The sequence below is a fragment of the Gorilla gorilla genome, chromosome 20, assembly GCF_029281585.2.
Source record: "Gorilla gorilla gorilla isolate KB3781 chromosome 20, NHGRI_mGorGor1-v2.1_pri, whole genome shotgun sequence".
Lineage (NCBI taxonomy): Eukaryota > Metazoa > Chordata > Mammalia > Primates > Hominidae > Gorilla > Gorilla gorilla.
Genome location: NC_073244.2, coordinates 8,940,982 through 8,961,646, shown reverse-complemented (window position 1 = coordinate 8,961,646; position 20,665 = coordinate 8,940,982). Strand labels below are relative to the sequence as shown.

General features: G+C 55.5%; 2 protein-coding genes across 2 annotated transcripts in view; both read right to left on the bottom strand.

Moving 5' to 3' along the window:
• Window positions 1–3,469: 3,469 nt before the first annotated feature.
• On the bottom strand, window positions 3,470–5,128 carry S1PR4 (sphingosine-1-phosphate receptor 4). Its single transcript, XM_004059730.5, has one exon. It carries the CDS (start codon window positions 5,102–5,104, stop codon window positions 3,950–3,952), a length of 1,155 nt encoding a protein of 384 aa, XP_004059778.1. The 5' UTR covers window positions 5,105–5,128; the 3' UTR covers window positions 3,470–3,949.
• Window positions 5,129–18,718: 13,590 nt separating this feature from the next.
• The window catches only part of GNA15 (G protein subunit alpha 15), a 28,080-nt gene continuing 26,133 nt past the window's right edge, over window positions 18,719–20,665 (bottom strand). The window contains exon 7 of the mRNA XM_055371213.2: window positions 18,719–19,671. Coding sequence (XP_055227188.1) covers window positions 19,445–19,671 — 227 coding nt within the window. The 3' untranslated portion in view covers window positions 18,719–19,444. The remainder of the gene's footprint in view (window positions 19,672–20,665) is intronic.

Genomic DNA, 20,665 nt, shown 5'->3' with positions numbered 1-20,665 from the left:
CTATGGTCCCCACTAAACACACAGAGAACAGGAATCAGGAAAAGATAAGAACTACCCTAGCTTATCATGCTGCAGAGGGGTGTTTGGGACTTCACTGGTGAAGTGGCCGGCCACAGTTCCATCTGTCTGCAATTGGCCAGCCACAGTAGCTCATGCCTGTAGTCCCAACACTTTGAGAGGCTGAGGCAGGAGGATCACTTGAGCCCAGGAGATCGAGACCAGCCTGGGAAACATAGCAAGACCCTGTCTCTCTCTCTCTCTCTTTTTTTTTTTTTTTTTTTTTGAGACGGAGTCTTGCTCTGTCACCCAGATTGGAGTGCAGTGGCACGAACTCAGTTCACTGCAACCTCGGCCTCCCGGGTTCAAGCAATTCTCCTGCCTCAGCCTCCCAAGTAGCTGGGATTACAGGCATGCACCACTACGCCTGGCTAATTTTGTATTTTTAGTAGAGACAGGGTTTCTCCATGTTGGCCAGGCTGGTCTCAAACTCCTGACCTAAAATGATCCACCTGCCTCGGCCTCCCAAAGTGCTGGAATTACAGGGGTGAGCCACGGCACCCAGCCCCGTCTCTACAAAAAATATAAAAATTAGCCAGGTGTGGTGGTGTGCACCTGTAATTGCAGCTACTCGGAAACCCAAGGCAGAAGGATCACTTGAGCCCAAGAGATCGAGGCTACAGTGAGCTATGATCACACCACTGCACTCCAGCCTGGGTGACAGAGCAAGACCCTGTCTCTAAAATATAAAAGAAAATAAAGAACTGTCCCATCAAAATCTACATGATCACATCCTAACCCCCAGGACCTCAGCATAGGATGTTATTTGGAAAACAGGGTTGTGGCAGATGGCATTAGTTAAGATGAGGTCATACCGGAGCAGGGTGGGCCCTTAATCCCGTATGACTGGTGGCCTTATAAAAATGGGGAAATCGGCCGGGCACGGTGGCTCACGCCTGTAATCCCAGCACTTTGGGAGGCAGATGGATCACCTGAGTCAGGAGTTCGAGACCAGCCTGGCCAACATGGCAAAATCCCGTCTCTACTAAAAATACAAAAACTAGCCGGGCATGATGGTGCATGCCTGTAGTCCCAGCTACTCGGGAGGCTGAGGCAGGAGAATCGCTTGAACCCAGGAGGTGGAGGTTGTGGTGAGCTGAGATCGCGCCACTGCACTCCAGCCTGGATGACAGAGCGAGAGTCCTTCTCAAAATAATAATAATAACAATAATAATAATAAATGTAAAAATAGGAAAATGAGCTGGGCTTGGTGGTGCACTCCTGTAGTCTCAGCTATTCAGAAGGCTGAGGTGGGAGGATCACTTGAGCCCAGGAGTTGAGACCAGCCTGGGCAACTTAATAAGACCCTCATCTCTCTTTTATTTATTTATTTTTTTGAGACGGAGTCTCTCTCTGTCGCCCAGGCTGGAGTGCAGTGGCCTGATCTCGGCTCACTGCAAGTTCTGCCTCCCGGGTTCACGCCATTCTCCTGACTCAGCCTCCAGAGTAGCTGGGACTGCAGGCGCCCGCCACCACGCCCGGCTAATTTTTTGTATTTTTAGTAAAGATGGGGCTTCACCGTGTTAGCCAGGATGGTCTCTATCTCCTGACCTCGTGATCCGCCCGCCTCGGCCTCCCAAAGTGCTGGGATTACCGGCGTGAGCCACCGCGCCCGGCCCCTCATCTCTTAAAATAAAAAAGGTTGAAGGAGTTGGGGGAGTTTGGATACAGACCCAGGGAGGGCGCCTCATGGAGATGGAGGCAGAGATGCGGCTGACGCTTCTCCAAGCCAAGGAACATCAAGGATGCCGGCCACCAGCAGGACCTGGGAGAGGCCTGGGCAGATCCCCGTCAGCCTCAGGAGGACCCAGCCCTACTCACACCTTCATCTCAGACTCCGGCTTCCGGAATTATGACAGCATAAATGTCTGTTTTCAAGCCTCTCCATCTGTGAGACTGTCATGGCTGCCCTAGCAAATCAATACACTGAGAGACTAAATTTTTAACTTTCATTTAATTTCTTTTTTGTTGTTGTTTTTGTTTTGTTTTTTGAGATGGAGTCTCACTCTGTTGCCCAGACTGGAGTGCAGTGGAGCAATCCCAGCTCACTGCAACCTCCACCCTCCGAGTTCAAGCGATTCTCCTGCCTCAGCCTCCCGAGTAGCTGGGATTACAGGCGCCTGCCACCACACCCAGCTTATTTTTTGTATTTTTAGTAGAGACGGGGTTTCACCCTCTTGGCCAGGCTGGTCTTGAACTCCTGACCTCGTGATCCACCCACCTTGGCCCCCCAAAGTGCTGCGATTACAGGCATGAGCCAATGCGCCTGGCCTAACTTTCATTTAATTTCAATGAATTTTTTTTTTAATTTTTTTTTAGAGACAGGGTCTCACTCTGTCACCCAGGCTGGCACGATCACGGCTCCCTGCAGCCTCGACCTCCCGGGCTCAAGTGATCCTCCCACCTCAGCCTCTCGAGCAGCTGGAACCACAGGCATGCACCACCATGCTCGGGCTAATTTTTTTAATTTTGGAGGATTTTTTTGTAGAGATGTGGTTTCGCTATGTTGCCCAGGCTGGTCTCGAACTCCTGCACTCAAGCAATCCTCCTGCCTCGGCCTCCCAAAGTGCTGGGATTACAGGCGTGAGCCACCATGCCCAGCAATTTCCATGAATTTTCAATAGCCGTGTGTGCCTCACGGCTGCTGTATTAGTGGGTAAATGGCCCCCACACACCGCATTCCCCATCGTACAGTGGAGAAATAATGACTTAAAGCAGAACTGCCTGAGCCCAGGCGGCGGGTGGGGTGGATTCTGACTCTGCTCAGACACTGGACGGGACGGGACTGGCTTGGTCCTGGGAGAAGGTAGGCGAGAGCTGTCTATGAGCTGCAGGTGCTGGAGGCTTCCGGATTTACATCTGCACTGAAACTGCGGCCACCCGCCCCATGGGGCTACCGAAATATAAACAGATTCAAATTAAACACAACCTACACTTCGAAATTCAGTTATCTGCTTGCAGCGTAGCCCCGGGGGGCTGGCGTCTCCCGTACTGAATGGTATGGAGCCAGAACGTCTCCACTGGAGTTTCACGGGACAGGCAGCCGTCAGCCCCTGTGGCTGGCGCTGAGCGTGTACCATCAACCCTGTGCTTCGGCTTCAGTGATTAAACCGTTTTACCCACCAGGAAAGCCGAGGCCGTTCATGCTGAAGGGGATGTGAGGGAAGATTCCCCCAGCCCAGGAAGCCAAGGTGGTGCCTCTGCCAGCCCCAGAGAGTGGGTCCCCAAAAGATGCAGAGGCCAGAGACGGGGCATGGGCCCTGCCATTTCTAAAGGGGAAGTGAACAAGAAGAGGCGGCATTAACTGTCATTGTCACCCCCACTTCCCGCAACGCCCAGAGGTTGTCCACACACACACACACACACACACACACTCCACCCTCACAGGGCACTGGCCCGTGGCCCTCTCTAGCAAAGACACACCCGGCTGCCCCTAGATCCACAGCCCCCCTGAGCCACGGCCCCCACACATGCACGCACCGGGGAATAAGAGGCCGCAACATCACGTACCATGATCGAACTTCAATGTTGCCAGGGCATGCATCCCACAGTCCACCCCTTGCAGCCTGGGAGCCCTACTGAGGCCCAGAGAGGGGCCGGGACTTCCCCAGAATCACACAGAAGCGGGGTTGTGGGGAACCCACTCGCCCCCACACCAGGGCGCTCTCTGCTCCTACGGGGAGGTGGGGTGGTTGCCTCCTTGTCCAGGGTGACCACGGGAAGCCCATTTGGCGTCAGAAGCCCCGAGAGGCCACCGGGAAGACCATGGGGGCCTGTCCCGTTCCCTGCTCCCCATCCAGGCGAGGCTGCGTGCACACAGCTTCCTGTACCCCAGGAGGGCCTGCCTGGCACGCACCCGGTGGCTGCACCATCCACACGCAAGACTGCAACCTCAGATGCTCCGCACGCTGGAGATGCTGGACAGGGGCTCCCGCATCCGAAAGCTGAGCGAGCGGGAGCCGCGAAAGCTGTCCCTCGGCCTCAGAGAGCTGTCGGTGGTGGAAGCTCCGGAGTGAGCCTCGACAGCCCGGGCCAGGCAGTCCCCGGGCCCTCGCATGCCCAGCCGGAGACACCCACAGCAGAGGAAGCTGAGCACGGCTCTGCACACCTCCCTGCTGCGGAAGGAGTAGATGATGGGGTTGACCGCCGAGTTGAGGACGGCCAGGGCCAGGATCCAGTCCATGCCCCGCAGGTACTCCTGGGCCCAGAGGTTGGAGCCAAAGACATCGGCCAGCAGCAGCCCGAAGAGTGGGCCCCAGCACACCAGGAAGGCCAGCAGGATCATCAGCACCGTCTTCAGCAGGCGGCGGGCCTTGCGGCGGGCCGCTGGGCGTGGGGCCTTCTGCCCGCTGGCCTGCACCAGGCGGAAGATGGCCCCATAGAGGCCCATGATGGTGGCCAGGACGCCGGCGAAGATCACCAGGCAGAAGAGGATGTAGCGCTTGGAGTAGAGGGGCAGAAGGCTGGAGCAGCGGTCAAAGGCGCACAGGCAGTTCCAGCCCAGCAAAGGCAGCATCCCCAGCAGCGCGGCCAGCAGCCAGCAGAGGCCGATGAAGCCGTAGACCCGGCTGGTCTTGGTGGCCCCGCTCTCGGCCACCGGCCGCACCATGGTGGCAAAGCGCTCCCCTGCAGTGAAGAGCAGGCTGAAGGTGGAGGCGGCCAGGGCGGTGAAGAGCAGGCCCTCCCGTAGGAACCACTGGGCGGGCGCCAGACGGAAGGTGCGGGCCCCCGACAGCAGCACGTTGGCCAGGTAGGCCGCGCCCGTGAGCAGGTCACTCAGCGTGATGTTCACCAGGCAATAGTAGACCCAGCGTCGCGACCGCATGTGGCTGGTGATGGCCGCCAGCACCAGCAAGTTCTCCAGCACCACCAGGCAGCTGGCGGCCACCGACAGCCCCCGCAGGGCCCCTAGGCCGCCATCCTCCGGCCCCCCGCGCCCGGCCAGCCGGCCCGAGTGGTTGTAGTGCAGCACGATGAGCCGGCTGTGCCCGCCGGCCGCCAGCTGTTGGCAGGACTCGGGGGCCACCGGGGTCCCCGTGGCGTTCATGGCCTCCCCCGGGGGCTGACTGAGGCCCCGAGGCAGGGTGGAGCCACCCGCCTCGCTGGTCTTGGTTTCCTGTTATTTGAAATTTCCTGTTATGTTCAAGGTGCCCTCCAGGGTGGAGGTAAGGCCGAGGACAGGGAGGGGCACCCCAACGGTCGGCCCCCACCCGGGCTCCTGGAGCCAACGCGCTGGGGCCGCCCCGGCTGTGAGGACCCCCACCCCTGCCCTGGCTGCCTTCTTCCTGTCCTCGAAAGCCGGAGACCCGCAGGGAGCCCCGGAGCTGTCAGTCACGGAGGGGAAATGGGTCCCCACTCGGGATGGGCCACCCCTCTCCAGCCGGACGACTCCTCCCCACCAGCCCCGATCACCCCCGAAGCACCCATCGGCTCCACTGAGGTCTCCCCAGATGCTCCACAGGCGCTCAGCACACAGCAGGTGCCTAATAAATGTCCAGTGCCTGCACGTCCTTGAGCACCGACTCATCCGAATTGATCCCCTCAACAGGGCCTGATGCGTTACAGAAGAGGAAACTGAGGCCCAGAGAGCCCGATGCGTTACAGAAGGGGAAACTGAGGCCCAGAGAGCCCAATGCGTTACAGAAGGGGAAACTGAGGCCCAGAGAGCCCGATGCGTTACAGAAGAGGAAACTGAGGCCCAGAGAGCCTGATGCGTTGCAGAAGGGGAAACTGAGGCCCAGAGAGCCCGATGAGTTACAGAAGGGGAAACTGAGGCCCAGAGAGCCTGATGCGTTGCAGAAGGGGAAACTGAGGCCCAGAGAGCCCGATGAGTTACAGAAGGGGAAACTGAGGCCCAGAGAGCCCGATGCGTTACAGAAGGGGAAACTGAGGCCCACAAAGGCAGCCTGAGGCCAACTTTCTGCCCATGGGAGGACACACACGTCCAGGGAGAGGGACCCCCAGGGACAAGCTGGTAGGGTCTCGGGGCCAGGCCCCCATTTTGGGATTCATGGTTGCCTCTCCTGCCCCTGAGCTCACCCTGCTGGGAGCAGAGCTGCTGGCCCCCTGGGGCGGCCCCCCACTGGGACTGAGGTGCATAGGAAAAGTAGGGACTTGCTCACCCCATCCCCATGGCCCTGCTGACAACGGCTCATGGTGACTCAGCCTGAGGTGAGGTGGCTGTGGTTCTAAGTGGGAGACACACCCTGCCCTGGTGTCTGAGGAGGGAGGCAGGCTCTGCCCTGGCGTCTGAGGGGGAAGCTTGGACCTGCCTGGGGTCTGAGGGGGGAGGGTTGGCCTTGCCCTAGGTTCTGAGAGGGGAGGCTCAGCCTTGTCCTGGGGTCTGAGGAGGGAGGCGAGGGCCCTGTGCTGTAGTCTGAGGGGGGAGACACACCCTGCCCTGGGTCTGAGGAGGGAGGTGTGCCCTGCCCTGAGGTTTGAGGGGGGAGGCTTGAACCTGCCTGGGGTCTAGGGGTGAGGGTTGGCCTTGCCTTGGAGTCCAAGTGGGGAGGCATGGCCCTGTCCTGAGTCTGAGGGGGGAGGCGAGGCCCTGCCTTGGAGTCTGAGGGGAGAGGTGAGGCCCTGTCCTGGGGTCTAAGGGAGGAGGCAAGGCCCTGCCTTGGGGTCTGAGGGGAGACGTGAGGCCCTGTCCTGGGGTCCAAGGGAGAAGGCGAGGCCCTACCCTGAGGTCTGAGTGGGGATGCTCAGCCTTGCCCTGGGGTCTGAGGAGGGAGGCTCAGCCTTGCTCTGGGGTCTGAGGAGGGAGGCTCAGCCTGGCCCTGAGGTCTGAGGAGGGAGGCTCAGCCTGGCCCTGGGGTCTGAGGAGGGAGGCTCAGCCTTGCTCTGGGGTCTGAGGAGGGAGGCTCAGCCTTGCTCTGGGGTCTGAGGAGGGAGGCTCAGCCTTGCTCTGGGGTCTGAGGAGGGAGGCTCAGCCTGGCCCTGAGGTCTGAGTGGGGATGCTCAGCCTTGCCCTGGGGTCTGAGGAGGGAGGCTCAGCCTGGCCCTGGGGTCTGAGGAGGGAGGCTCAGCCTGGCCCTGGGGTCTGAGGAGGGAGGCTCAGCCTGGCCCTGGGGTCTGAGGAGGGAGGCTCAGCCTGGCCCTGGGGTCTGAGGAGGGAGGCTCAGCCTTGCTCTGGGGTCTGAGGAGGGAGGCTCAGCCTGGCCCTGAGGTCTGAGTGGGGATGCTCAGCCTTGCCCTGGGGTCTGAGGAGGGAGGCTCAGCCTGGCCCTGGGGTCTGAGGAGGGAGGCTCAGCCTTGCCCTGGGGTCTGAGGAGGGAGGCTCAGCCTTGCTCTGGGGTCTGAGGAGGGAGGCTCAGCCTGGCCCTGAGGTCTGAGTGGGGATGCTCAGCCTTGCCCTGGGGTCTGAGGAGGGAGGCTCAGCCTTGCCCTGGGGTCTGAGGAGGGAGGCTCAGCCTGGCCCTGGGGTCTGAGGAGGGAGGCTCAGCCTTGCTCTGGGGTCTGAGGAGGGAGGCTCAGCCTGGCCCTGAGGTCTGAGTGGGGATGCTCAGCCTGGCCCTGGGGTCTGAGGAGGGAGGCTCAGCCTTGCCCTGGGGTCTGAGGAGGGAGGCTCAGCCTTGCCCTGGGGTCTGAGGAGGGAGGCTCAGCCTTGCTCTGGGGTCTGAGGAGGGAGGCTCAGCCTGGCCCTGGGGTCTGGGGCATGTAGGGGCTTGGACATCATCTGTCACGGATGGAGTGTGGGGTCTCTGCTCTCCAGCTCCCCCAGTGTCTGTGAGCCCCCACTCATCCCCATCCAGAAGGCCTTGGGGTGTGGGGTGATTTGGGAAATAATGCAGGCCCCAGAAGTGTGAGTAGGACCCAGGATAAGTCCCTGCTGGGAGCCTCCTCCCACCCGCAATCACCCCCAGGCCAGGCCCACTTACCACCAAGGAGGGTCCTGAGGGGCCCCACCTGCCCTCTGTCCCCCCAGGAGCCTGTGGTCTTCAGCCTTCCTGAGACAATGTTGTCCTTGGCCTCAGGGTGGGGGCAGCTACACTAATTCTACCAGTAAGGTGTCCTGGAAGGCTCACAAGTGTACTGTGAGGACACAGGTGTCCCATGAGGGGCACAGATGTCCCATGAGGGCTCAGGTGTTGAAGGCCGAAAGAATGAGGGTTGGGATCAACTCAGTGTACCACTGGAGGCTACGTGAGTAAACAGCAAACTGTTCTCATGAAAGCAGGATGTTGGCAAACTGACAAACTGCGTCTGCCTCCCAGAAGGAATGCTGAGGGCAGTCACGCCCCAGGCACAAGTGTTTCTTGCAAATAGGCAAATCTGAAACCTGTTAGCAATAACATGAACGTGTGATCAATCAAGCAGCTGGCCAATCGTTTCCTCCTCCCTGCTTTCTACCCAATAAGTACGAAGGGCTGTAGAAGCTTGGGGGGCTGCCTTTGCTCACTAGAAGCAGGGAGCTCTCTTCTTCCTCCCCTGGCCCCTTCCTTTAAAACAGTTTCTTTTGTCTTAAGTTTTCATTTCTACATTCGTCCCTTCGTTCAGTCTCGTAATGATGGTCTCAAGTAGTAACAGTAGTAACTGTTGTAGTGACAGTCTCAGGTAGTAATCATGGCAGCCACACACAGGCGTCCCATGAGGGGTACAGGCATCCCGTGAGGGGTACAGACATCCCATGAGGGGTACAAGCATCCCATGAGGGGTACAGGCATCCCATGAGAACACAGGCATCCCATGAGGGGCACAGGTGTCCCATGAGGGCATAGATGTCCCATGAGAATGCAGGCATCCCATGAGGGGTACAGGCGTCCCATGAGAACACAGGTGTCCCATGAGGGGCACAGGCGTCCCATGAGGGCATAGGTGTCCCATGAGAATGCAGGCGTCCCATGAGGGGTACAGGCGTCCCATGAGAACACAGGTGTCCTATGAGGGGCACAGGCGTCCCATGAGGGCATAGGTGTCCCATGAGAATGCAGGCGTCCCATGAGGGGTACAGGCGTCCCATGAGAACACAGGTGTCCTATGAGGGGCACAGGCGTCCCATGAGGGCATAGGTGTCCCATGAGAATGCAGGCGTCCCATGAGGGGTACAGGCGTCCCATGAGAACACAGGTGTCCTATGAGGGGCACAGGCTTCCCATGAGAACACAGGTGTCCCATGAGAATGCAGGCATCCCATGCGGGGCACAGGCATCCCATGAGGGTACAGGCATCCTATGAGGGGCACAGGCGTCCTATGAGGGCACAGGTGTCCCATGAGCACACAGGCATCCCATGAGGGGCACAGGCATCCCATGAGAACACAGGTGTCCTATGAGGGGCACAGGCTTCCCATGACAACACAGGCGTCCCATGAGAACACAGGTGTCCCATGAGGGCACAGGTGTCCCATGAGAATGCAGGCATCCCATGCGGGGCACAGGCATCCCATGAGGGTACAGGCATCCTATGAGGGGCACAGGTGTCCCATGAGAACACAGGTGTCCCATGAGGGGCACAGGCGTCCCATGAGGGGCACAGGCGTCCCATGAGGGTACAGGCGTCCCATGAGGGTACAGGCGTCCCATGAGAACACAGGCGTCCCATGAGGGCACAGGCGTCCCATGAGGGTACAGGCGTCCCATGAGGGTACAGGCGTCCCATGAGAACACAGCCATCCCTTGAGGGCACAGGCGTCCCATGAGAACACAGACGTCCCATGACGGGTACAGGCGTCCCATGAGAACACAGGCCTCCCATGAGGGCACAGGTGTCCCATGAGAATGCAGGCATCCCATGCAGGGCACAGGCATCCCATGAGGGTACAGGCATCCTGTGAGGGTACAGGCGTCCCATGAGAACACAGACGTCCCATGACGGGTACAGGCGTCCCATGAGAACACAGGCCTCCCATGAGGGCGCAGGCGTCCCATGAGTGGCACAGTATCGGCCCTGAGAAGCAGGGGCACCCCAGGGAGGGCAGGGCTGGCAGGAGACGGAGGCTGATCACAGCACTTGCTGGGGCCCCATGGCCCCTCCCTTTGCTTATGGTTCAGTTCTGAAGCAGGACAGTGTCGGGAGGCTCCATGCGAGGAACTGACTGCGGAGGCAGCTGCCTTTTGTCACTGGAGGTCACCAAGCAGAAAGGGGATCTGGAGAGGGATGTGGGGCTCGGGGAGGAGGGGCCAGCAGCTGGGAGGTGAGGCCAGGAGGGAAACAAACAGCCAGGTCTTGCCCAGGCACTGCCCTGCCCAGTGAGCAGACAAGTGAGCCTCAGTCCAGCCTCACATGACTCAGGCACCTACACAGAGAGACATTGTGTGTTCTGAGGTTGAGTGCCTCATGATGGACTAAGCCCTGATCCCAGGCTAAGCCCCCTATGCTCGACTGAGCCCTGATCCTAGGCCCAGCCCCCTACTCTGCACTGAACACTGATCCCAGGCTTAGTCCCTCATCCTAGACTGAGTCCTGATTGCTGAGTTCCAGGCCCAGCCCCCTGTCCTAGACTGAGCCTTGATCCCAGGCCCAGCCCCCCACTCTGTACTGAGCCTGCATCCCAAGCCCAGTCCCCATCCTAGACTGAGCCCTAATCCCTGCACTGAGCTCTCATCCCAGGCTCAGTCCACATCCCAGACTAAGCCCTAATCCCAGGCTCAGCCCCCTACCCTGGACTGAATGCTGATCCCAGGCTCGGTCCACATCCTAGACTGAACCCTAATCCCAGACACAGCCTCCAATCCTGGACCAAGACCCCCAGGTCCCAATCCCAACCTCCAACCTAGACTGATGCCTGACCCCAGGCTCAGCTCTGACTCCAAGATGAGCCCTGACCCTGGCTGAGCCCCAATCCTGGACTGAGCCCTGATCCCTGGCTGAGCCCCAATCCTGAACTGAGCCCTGACCCTGGCTGAGCCCCAATCCTGAACTGAGCCCTGATCCCTGGCTGAACCCTGACCCTGACTTAGCCTATGATAATGGACAAACCCAGACCTTGACCCTTGATCCTGGTTAGAACTTGCTCCTGGACTGGACCGGGCACAGTGGTTCACACCTGTAATCCCAGCATTTTGGGAGGCTAAGACGGGCAGGTAATTTGAGGTCAGGAGCTGGAGACCAGCCTGGCCAACATGAGGAAACCCTGTCTCTACTAAAAATACAAAAGTTAGCCGGGTGTGTTGGCACGTGCCTGTAATCCCAGCTATTCGAAAGGCTGAGGCGGGAGAATCGCTGGAACCCAGGAGGCAGAGGTTGCAGTGAGCTGATCGAGCCACAGCACTCCAGCCTGGGAGACAAGAGTGAAAGTCCATTTCAAAACAAAACAAAACTTAATCTAACCATTATCCCCACACTGCAGAAGGGCAGGCCCCTCTTCTAGAAATTCACCCTGAAGACAGGGCTCTAATAAGACCAAGTATATGTGCAAAAGGTCATTGCCTAAAGTGCTATTTGTGAATGCACGACGCTGGGTTCAACCCGAATGTGCATACACAGGACAGAGGTGGATGAATGAACTATGCCACAGTCCAGAAAGGAGGGCTCTGCAGCTGTGCAAAAGAACAAGAACCAGCTCCGTGAATGGAACGCAGCGCTTGCCGGGTCATGTTGGGATTTTACAATTTTTATTTTATTTATTTATTTATTTATTTATTTATTTAGAGATGGCGTCTCGCTCTGTTGCCCAGGCTGGAGTGCAGTGGCACAATCTCAGCTCACTGCAACCTCCGCCTCCTGGGTTCAAGCGATCCTCCCACCTCAGCCTCTCTAGTAGCTGGGACTACAGGTGCACTCCACCTCGCCCAGCTAATTTTTTTTTTTTTTCTTTGAGACGGAGTCTTGCTCTGTCGCCCAGGCTGGAGTGCAGTGGCACAATCTCAGCTCACTGCAACCTCTGCCTCCTGAGTTCAAGCGACTCCCTTGCCTCAGCCTCCTGAGTAGCTGGGACTACAGGCACCTGGCACCACATGCAGCTTTCTTTTTTTGCATTTTTGGTAGAGATGGGGTTTCACCATGTTAGTCAGGCTGGTCTTGAACTTCTGACCTCAGGCAATCCACCTTCCTTGGCCTCCCAAAGTACTGGGATTACAGGCGTTTTGTTTTGTTTTGTTTTGTTGTATAGATGAGGTCTTGCTATATTGCCCAGGCTAGTCTTGAACTGCTGGGCTCAAGCAATCTGCCCGCTACAGCCTCCCAAAGTGCTGGGATTACAGACGTGAGCCACCATGCCCGGCCTTTTATGTAGTTTTAAGCCCTATTCGTGCTTTCTATATTGAAAGATAAAATTGATCAGCAAGGATGGAGGGAAAAGCTTTAAGATGGAATATCAGTAGAAAACAAATGAACCAAACTGTATTTCAAATGAAAAACGTAACCACATAGAGATAGAAAAGAATCAGCTCGCGGAACTTGTATACACCGTACTCACTCTAAAGACAAAAAGAGGCTGGGCATGGTGGCTCACGCCTGTGATCCCAGCACTGTGGGAGGCCAAGGCGGGTGGATCACGACGTCAGGAGTTCAGCACCAGCCTGGCCAACATGGCGAAACCCCGTCTCTACTAAAAATACAAAAATTAGCCGGGCGTGGCGGCGGGCACCTGTAATCCCAGCTACTCGGGAGGCTGAGGCAGGAGAATCGCTTGAACCCGGGAGGCAGAGGTTGCAGTGAGCCGAGATTGCGCCACTGCACTCCAGTCTGGGTGACAGTGGGAGACTCTGTCTCAAAAAAAAAAAAAGAAAAGAAAAAAGTTAGCCAGGCGTGGTGGTGGGTGCCTGTAATCCCAGCTACTTAGGAGGCTGAGGCAGAGAATTGCTTGACCCTGGGACGCGGAGGTTGCCATAAGCGGAGATTGTGCCATTGCACTCCAGTCTGGGTGACAGAGTGAGGCTCTGTCTCAAAAAAAAAAAAAAAAGAAGAAGAAGAGAGACAAAAATAATTGCAAAGAAACTTTGACCTTTATTTAGCGGATTTGTCATTGGGGAACGCATGGGTGTAGCAATTTTGAAACTATCATGTGTTTTACAGGACTGAGCAAAGTAGCAAATACAAAGATATTATTAGGAACTAGGGTCTTTGCTGGGAGAGAAAGATGTAAATATGACCTGGGAGAAAGCAAGAAAGAACCCTTGCAGGGTTAAATAGGACTTCAAGTTTCCCAGCCTGTGCAACACGGCAAGACCCCATTTCTACAAAAAATAAAAATGAAATAACATGGGTGTGGTGGCATGCACCTGTGGTCCTAGCTACTTAGGAGGCTGACGTGGGAGGATTGCTTGAGCCTGAAAGGTTGAGGCCGTGGTAAGCCATCATTGCTCCTCTGCACTCCAGCCTGGGTGATGGAGCGAGATCCCGTCTCTTAAAAAAAAAAAAAAAAAAAAAAAAAGGCCAGGCATGGTGGCTCACACCTGTCACCCCAGCACTTTGGGAGGCCAAGGCGGGTGGATCACGAGGTCGGGATTTCGAGACTAGCCTGGCCAAGATGGTGAAACCCTGTCTCTACTAAAAATACAAAAATTAGACCGGGGACGATGGCTCAAGCCTGTAATCCCAGCACTTTGGGAGGCCGAGGTGGGCAGATCACGAGGTCAGGAGATCAAGACCATCCTGGCCACTACAGTGAAACCCCGTCTCTACTAAAAATACAAAAAATTAGCTGGGCGTGGTGGTGCACTGCTGTAATCCCAGATACTCAGGAGGCTGAGGCAGGAGAATCGCTTGAACCCGGGAGGTGGAGGTTGCAGTGAGCCGAGATTGTGGCACTGCACTCCGGCCTGGGTGACAGAGCGAGACTCTGTCCCAGAAAAAAAAAAATAATAATAAATAAATAAATAAATAAATCCAAAAATTAGCCAGGCACGGTGGTGAGTACCTGTAATCCCAGCTACTTGGGAGGCTGAGGCAGGAGAATCGCTTGAACCCAGGAGGTGGAGGTTGCAGTGAGTCGAGATCGCGCTGCTGCACTCTAGCCTCAGTGACAGAGTGACAGAGCAAGACTCTGTCTCAAAAAAAAAAAAAAAAAAAAAAGGATTGCAAATATCAGTGTGAATTCAGGATCTCATGATTTATGCAAAGAACATTAAAAAACCCTGTCCTAACTCTCCACTGAGACAATCCCAGAGCAAGGAGCACCTAGTGCCCAGATCTTGGCTTCTAAAGATCACCTCCCTCCCCCTACAGCCCCTTGCTGAAAGGATCCAGGGAACCTGGGAGAAAGGGCTGATTCCAAGAGTAGGGCAGGAGATGAGCCTGGAACATCTCAGTGTGCCAGAGACGGAGGGCGTGATCACAGAGGGAGGAGGACCCGGCAAAGAACACAGGAGCCAGCTCGGAGGGGCTGCTGCTGGCCAACCCTGGGTTAGAAATGGATGGATGACCTCAGCACATGACCCAGCAATTCCGCCGCTAGGGTCACACTCAAGAGGAATGCAAGCATGTCCACTCGAATACTCACACCTGGCTGGACACAGGGGCTTATGCCTGGAATCCCCGGGGAGGCTGAGGCAGGAGGAACCCTTCAGCCCAGGAGTTGGAGGCTGCAGTGAGCTGAGGTTGCACCACTGCACACCAGCCTGGGTGACGAAGCAAGACCTTGTCTTTAAGGGGGGTAAAAAACAAACAAAACAAAACAAAAAGGCCAAATAGTAAATATTTTTGGCTTTTGGGGCCAGACAGTATCAGTGGCAGTTACTCAATTCCATGGATGCAGGAACAGCCTGCATAAACACAGGTACATGAATGGACATGACCGTGTTTCAATAAAACTTTACAAAAACAATTGAAGTAGTATTTGGCCTGTGGGTAGCAGTTTGCCGGCTCCTGACCTGGATGAAAAATACAGGGGAATACATTGTAATGGTTTTGTAACTTCTGTAGGTTTCAAATATTTTTGCACTAAAAATAAGCGAAGAAAAGATGTGTTTCCGCAAAGACTTGGAACCAACCCAAATGTCCATCAATGATAGACTGGATTAAGAAAATGTGGCACAGGCCGGGCACGATGGCTTACGCCTGTAATCCCAGCACTTTGGGAGGCCAAGGTGGGCGGATCACAAGGTCAGGAGATCGAGACCATCCTGGCTAACACGGTGAAACCCCATCTCTACTAAAAACACAAAAAATTAGCCGGGCTTGGTGGTGGGCGCCTGTAATCCCAGCTACTCAGGAGGCTGAGGCAGGAGAATGGCATCAATCCGGGAGGCGGAGCTTGCAGTGAGCCCAGATCGCACCACTGCACTCCAGCCTGGGTGACAGAGTGAGACTCTGCCTCAAAAAAAAAAAGAAAAAGAAAATATGGCACATATACACCACGGAATACTATGCAGCCATAAAAAAGGATGAGTTCATGTCCTTTGTAGCGACATGGATGAAGCTGGAAACCATCATTCTGAACAAACTATCGCAAGGACAGCAAACCAAACACCACGTGTTCTCACTCATAGGTGGGAACTGAACAATGAGAACACTTGGACACAGGGTGGGGAACATCACACACCGGGGCCTGTCGTGGGGTGAGGGGAGGGGGGAGGGATAGCATTAGGAGAAATACCTAATGTAAATGACGAGTTAATGGGTGCAGTAAACCAACACGGCACATGTATACCTATGTAATAAACCAGCACAATTGTGCACATGTACCCTAGAACTTAAAGTGCAATAATTAAAAAAAAAAAAAGACAAGATGTGTTTCCTCACTTGGTGTTCAGATTGTGGTCTCTAAATATCACCTCCCATTGAAAGGAAACAGGGGTCCTTGGAGAAACGATCCAGTGCAGATCTGAAGCTGACAAAGTAAAGGATGAGTTAAAAGCATCTCGCTGTGCCCAAACAAACAACTCTTAAGACCCACTGGGTCATGGCTGGGCACAGTGGCTCACGCCTGTAATCCCAGCACTTTGGGAGGTCGAGGCGGGAGGATCACCTGAGGTCAGGAGTTCGATATCAGCCTGGCCAACATGGCAAAACTCCGTCTCTACTAAAAATACAAAAATTACCTAGGTGTGGTAGCGCATGCCTGTAATCTCAGCTACTCAGGAGGCTGAGGCAAGAGAATCGCTTGAACCCAGGAGGTGCAGGTTGCAGTGAGCTGAGATCGCACCACTGCACTCCAGCCTGGGTGACAAGAGTAAAACTCTGTCTCAAAAAAAAAAAAAAAAAAAAAAAAGAGGAGGCTGGGCACGATGGCTCACACCTGTAATTCCAGAACTCTGGGAGGCTGAGGCGGGCGGATCACGAGTTCAGGAGATCGCGACCATCCTGGCTAATACAGTGAAACCCCGTCTCTACTAAAAAATACAAAAAATTAGCCGGGCGTGGTGGCAGGCGCTTGTAGTCCCAGCTACTCAGGAGGCTGAGGCAGGAGAATGGCGTGAACCCAGGAGGCAGAGCTTGCAGTGAGCCGAGATCGGTCACTGCACTCCAGCCTGGGCGACAGAGTGAGACTCCGTCTCAAAAAAAAAAAAAAAAAAAAAAAAAAGAGGAAAGAGACTTAAGAGACACAGCACCCAAGCGCCACGCATGGGCTTTGTTTGGGTCCTGACTCCGACCAACCAATGGTGAAAAGACATCCGCAACGTATGATCGCCAGGGATGAACCATTTTGTCATGATGAACCCAGTCAGGTAATGCCCTGAGTGGCTCTGACATCCCTTTCTGTCACCAGCAAACCTTACACCAACCCAACCTGAGGAACAGCTCAAGAAATAACCAAGCAGAACTCCTCCGACGTGTCACAAAGGAAACTGAGGCAATGCCCCAGAATGAGGAGAGGAAGGCAGCTCACGGCGATGTGGGATCCGGGATTGGATCCTGGCCCAGGAAAGGAGGACGGGAGCGAGAACCCGCCACATTCTAATAAGGTCTACACACAGGTTCGTTCATAGGACGCTCGCTGATGTGAATTTCCTGGGTTGTACTAGGGTTACGTAAGAGGTAAGAGGAAGCTGGGTGGAGGGCATTTGGGAACTGTGTACAACTTCTGCAACTTTTCTGTGAGTCTAAAATTCTTACAAAACAACAACAAGAGGCTGGGCGCGGTGGCTCACACCTGTAATCCCAGCACTTCGGGAGGCCGAGGCGGGCGGATCACAAGGTCAGGAGATCGAGACCATCCTGGCTAACAAGGTGAAACCCCGTCTCTACTAAAAATACAAAAAATTAGCCAGGCGTGGTGGCGGGCGCCTGTAATCCCAGCTACTCGGGAGGCTGAGGCAAGAGAATGGCATGAACCTGGGAGGTGGAGCTTGCAGTGAGCTGAGATCACACCACTGCACTTCCAGCCTGGGTGACAGAGCGAGACTCCATCTCAAAAAAAAAGGAAAGATAGGATGTGGTGAGAAGGGCTGTCACCACTGAGGTCTTCCTCCCTGAAACCCATCACCCCAGTCTGACCAGCAGCCAAATGTCAGAACAAACTCAGTGGAGAGGGTTTCTATAACATACTTTTATTTTTATTTATTTATTTATTATTTGAGACAAGGTCTCACTCTGTCGCTCAGGCTAGAGTGCAGTGGCAGGATCTTGGCTCACCGCAACCTCCGCCTCCCGGGTTCAAGCAACTCTCATGCTTCAGCCTCCCAATTAGCTGGGATTGCAAGCATGCACCACCACGCCCGGCTACTTTTTGTATTACAAAATACCTTTTATAGGTTCAAATGTGGCTCCCCTACAAAGATATGATGAAGTCATAACCCCCGGTATCTGTGAGTGGGACCTTATTTAGAAATACGGTCTTTGCAGATGTAATCAAGTTAAGATGGGGATGACAGGCTGGACCCTGATCCAGTGTGACTAGTGTTTTTATAAGAAGAAAAATTAGGCCAGGCGTGGTGGCTCATGCCTGTAATCCCAGCACTTTGGGAGGTTGAGGGAGGCGGATCACTTGAGGTCAGGAGTTTGAGACCAGTTTGGCCAACATGGTGAAACCCTGTCTCTACTAAAAATACAAAAATATGGCCAGGTGTGGTGGCACACACCTGTAGTCCCAGCTACTCAGGAGGCTGATGCAGGAGAATTGCTTGAACCCAGGAGATGGAGGTTGCAATGAGCCGAGATTGCGCCACTGCACTCCAGCCTGGGCGACAGAGCGAGACTCCGTCAAAAAAAAAAAAAAGTAGCCAGGTGTGGTGGCGGGCGCCTGTAATCCCAGCTACTCCAGAGGCTGAGGCATGAGAATCACTTGAACCCAGGAGGCAGAGGCTGCAGTGAACCGAGATCGCACCACTGCACTCCAGCCTGGGCAACCAAGTGAGATTGTCTCAAAAAACAAACAAACAAAAAACCACAAATGTGTTCAGCGTAGGAACAGGCTCCTGCCTCTGTCAATTCCAGGTGTGTGAGCTTAGTCAAATTACTCCACTTCTCTGCGCCCCGGTTTCCTCACCTGTAAAGTGGGGTGCTACGGCTTGCACCACAGAACACTGCCCTGAGGATAGTAAGAGGCCTTCTCAAAGCTGGGTGGTGGCTGCTACTGGAATTTCAGGTCAGTAGCCACGGAGGGGTCTGCTTCAATGTCCCCCCCAGCCTGGGAGGGAGGTTGGACTCCACGTCCCGGCTTGCGGGACTCACAGCCTCCACAGTTCTGGGTACCATGGCCAGGACAGGTGGGTAGACAAGAAGTACAACTTTTTTCCTTCCTACTCCACGTTGCTCCCCGCACTGTAACCACTGCCCCCGGGACACGTAAGCCGAGAAAGGAATGCAGAGGGGATAAACAGGACGCTGACGACGCAGCCTCTAAGAAATCTTTAATTTCAGCCCGCACGGAGCCCTGCAGAAGGTGAGGGAATAAATACAAAAGGTTAAGATGCAGCATGCCCAGCCCCCAGCCTGCAAGGGATGGGGGGATGCTTATGGGCCGCGATTTCTCTCGTCCGCAAACCGGGGCAGGACACGCTGTGAGCCACCGAGCTCTGAAAGGGACAGTGTTTTCCAGCGGTCTGTTACCCCTTGCAAAGGGAAGTCCCTGCACCCCTAGTCCACAGGTTCCTGGAAGGCGTTCCTCCTCCTGTCCACTAGAGTGCGCCAGAGTCCACGCCCGAAGGCGCCTGAAGGCTCTACTAGCCCCATCCCAGGGTGTGCGTCACCCACAGAGGGTCCCAGAACCCTGCCCAGGAGGTGACACGCCCGGAGATGGGGCTCCTGAGAGATGCCCACCCACCCAAGTCCTCAATCCCCTGATTTCTTCACCTTTTCATCCACCCTGGCATCCCAAATGGCCGTTTTGCTCCTTCCCTTTCAAAGGAGGGAAACTGAGTCAAGCAAGGGCAGGAGTACCCTGGGGGGCGGCTGTCCTGGTGAGAGGCAGAGAAGAGAGCGGCCAGCAGTGGGCCGTCCGTCCCCCGACTCACTCGCGTGTGGGCCGAGGCTGGAGAGATAGACCAGGGACACTAGGGGTCCCTGCAGCCACTCCCACCTCCCACCCGCCCGCCGGTGCCGCCTGCCCCAGGTGGGGCCTGGGTCACAGCAGGTTGATCTCGTCCAGGTAGCGGGCGAGCACCGAGTCCCGCACGTCCTTGAAGACCTTGCGGATGTTCTGTGTGTCTGTGGCACACGTGTAGTGGCTGAAGAGGCGTCGGGAGCGTGCGCCCTTCTTGCTGCCCTCGGGGCCGTCCACGCACCCAGTGTACATCCTTGTGTACATGTCCAGGATGAACCTCTTGGCTGCCTCAGCATCCTGCTTAGGGCCTGGGGAAACAGTGTGGGAAGGGGGTGAGGACCCTCCCTCTTTGGACCCAGGGGGCCTCTGGAGACCCTCTTCCCTGTAACCAGCACTGAAGGGACCCAGGGATCGCGCCTGTCATTTTTCTGTGCGTTGACTCCATCTTTTGTAGTCATAGCTGGTCACACGACTCAGGCCCAGCCAATGGGAGCACAGGAGATTGTCTCACACGAGTCATGTGACCTGAAATGGACCAATGAGACCCAGCTCTGGGACTTTGGGCAGAACTGTGTTAAAGAGAGACACTCTCTTGGCCTCGCTTACAGCCAGTGCAGTTGGAAGACTGGAATCGCAGAGACAAATATCCCAGGACTGTGAAGATGGGGGCATCAAGGCCAAACGAGGGGAAGAGAGTCCTCTTTTTTTTTTTCTTGAGATGGGGCCTCACTCTGTCGCCCAGGCCGGAGTGCAATGGTGCAATCTTGGCAGTAGCTGGGATTACAGGCGCCTGCCACCATGCCCAGCTAATTTTTGGATTTTTAGTAGACATGGGGTTTTGCCATGTTGGCCAGGCTGGTCTCGAACTCCTGACCTCAAATGATCTGCCAGCCTTGACCCCCCCAAAGCGCTGGGATTACAGGTGTGAGCCACTGTGCCCAGCCCTGCATAGGGTTTTAACATGAAGATTAAAGAAGCTTTGTAGAGTGCTTCCACCAGTGCGGTAGATGTGCTAGCTGCTGTTATTAATTTTATTATTATTATCGTTATTATTATTATTATTTTGAGACAGAGTCTCACTCTGTCGCCCAGGCTGGAGTGAAGTGGCATGATCTCAGCTCACTGCAACCTCCACCTCCTGGGTTCAAGCGATTCTCCTGCCTCAGCCTCCCAAGTAACTGGGATGACAGGCCCCCGCCACCACACCCAGCTAATTTTTGTATTTTTAACAGAGATGGGGTTTTGCCATGTTGGCCAGGCTGGTCTCAAACTCCTGACCTCAAGCGATCTGCGCGCCTCAGC

Excerpts from the sequence above, each read along its gene's own strand:
- S1PR4 (XM_004059730.5), bottom strand. The coding sequence starts at position 5,104 with ATGAACGCCACGGGGACCCCGGTGGCCCCCGAGTCCTGCCAACAGCTG.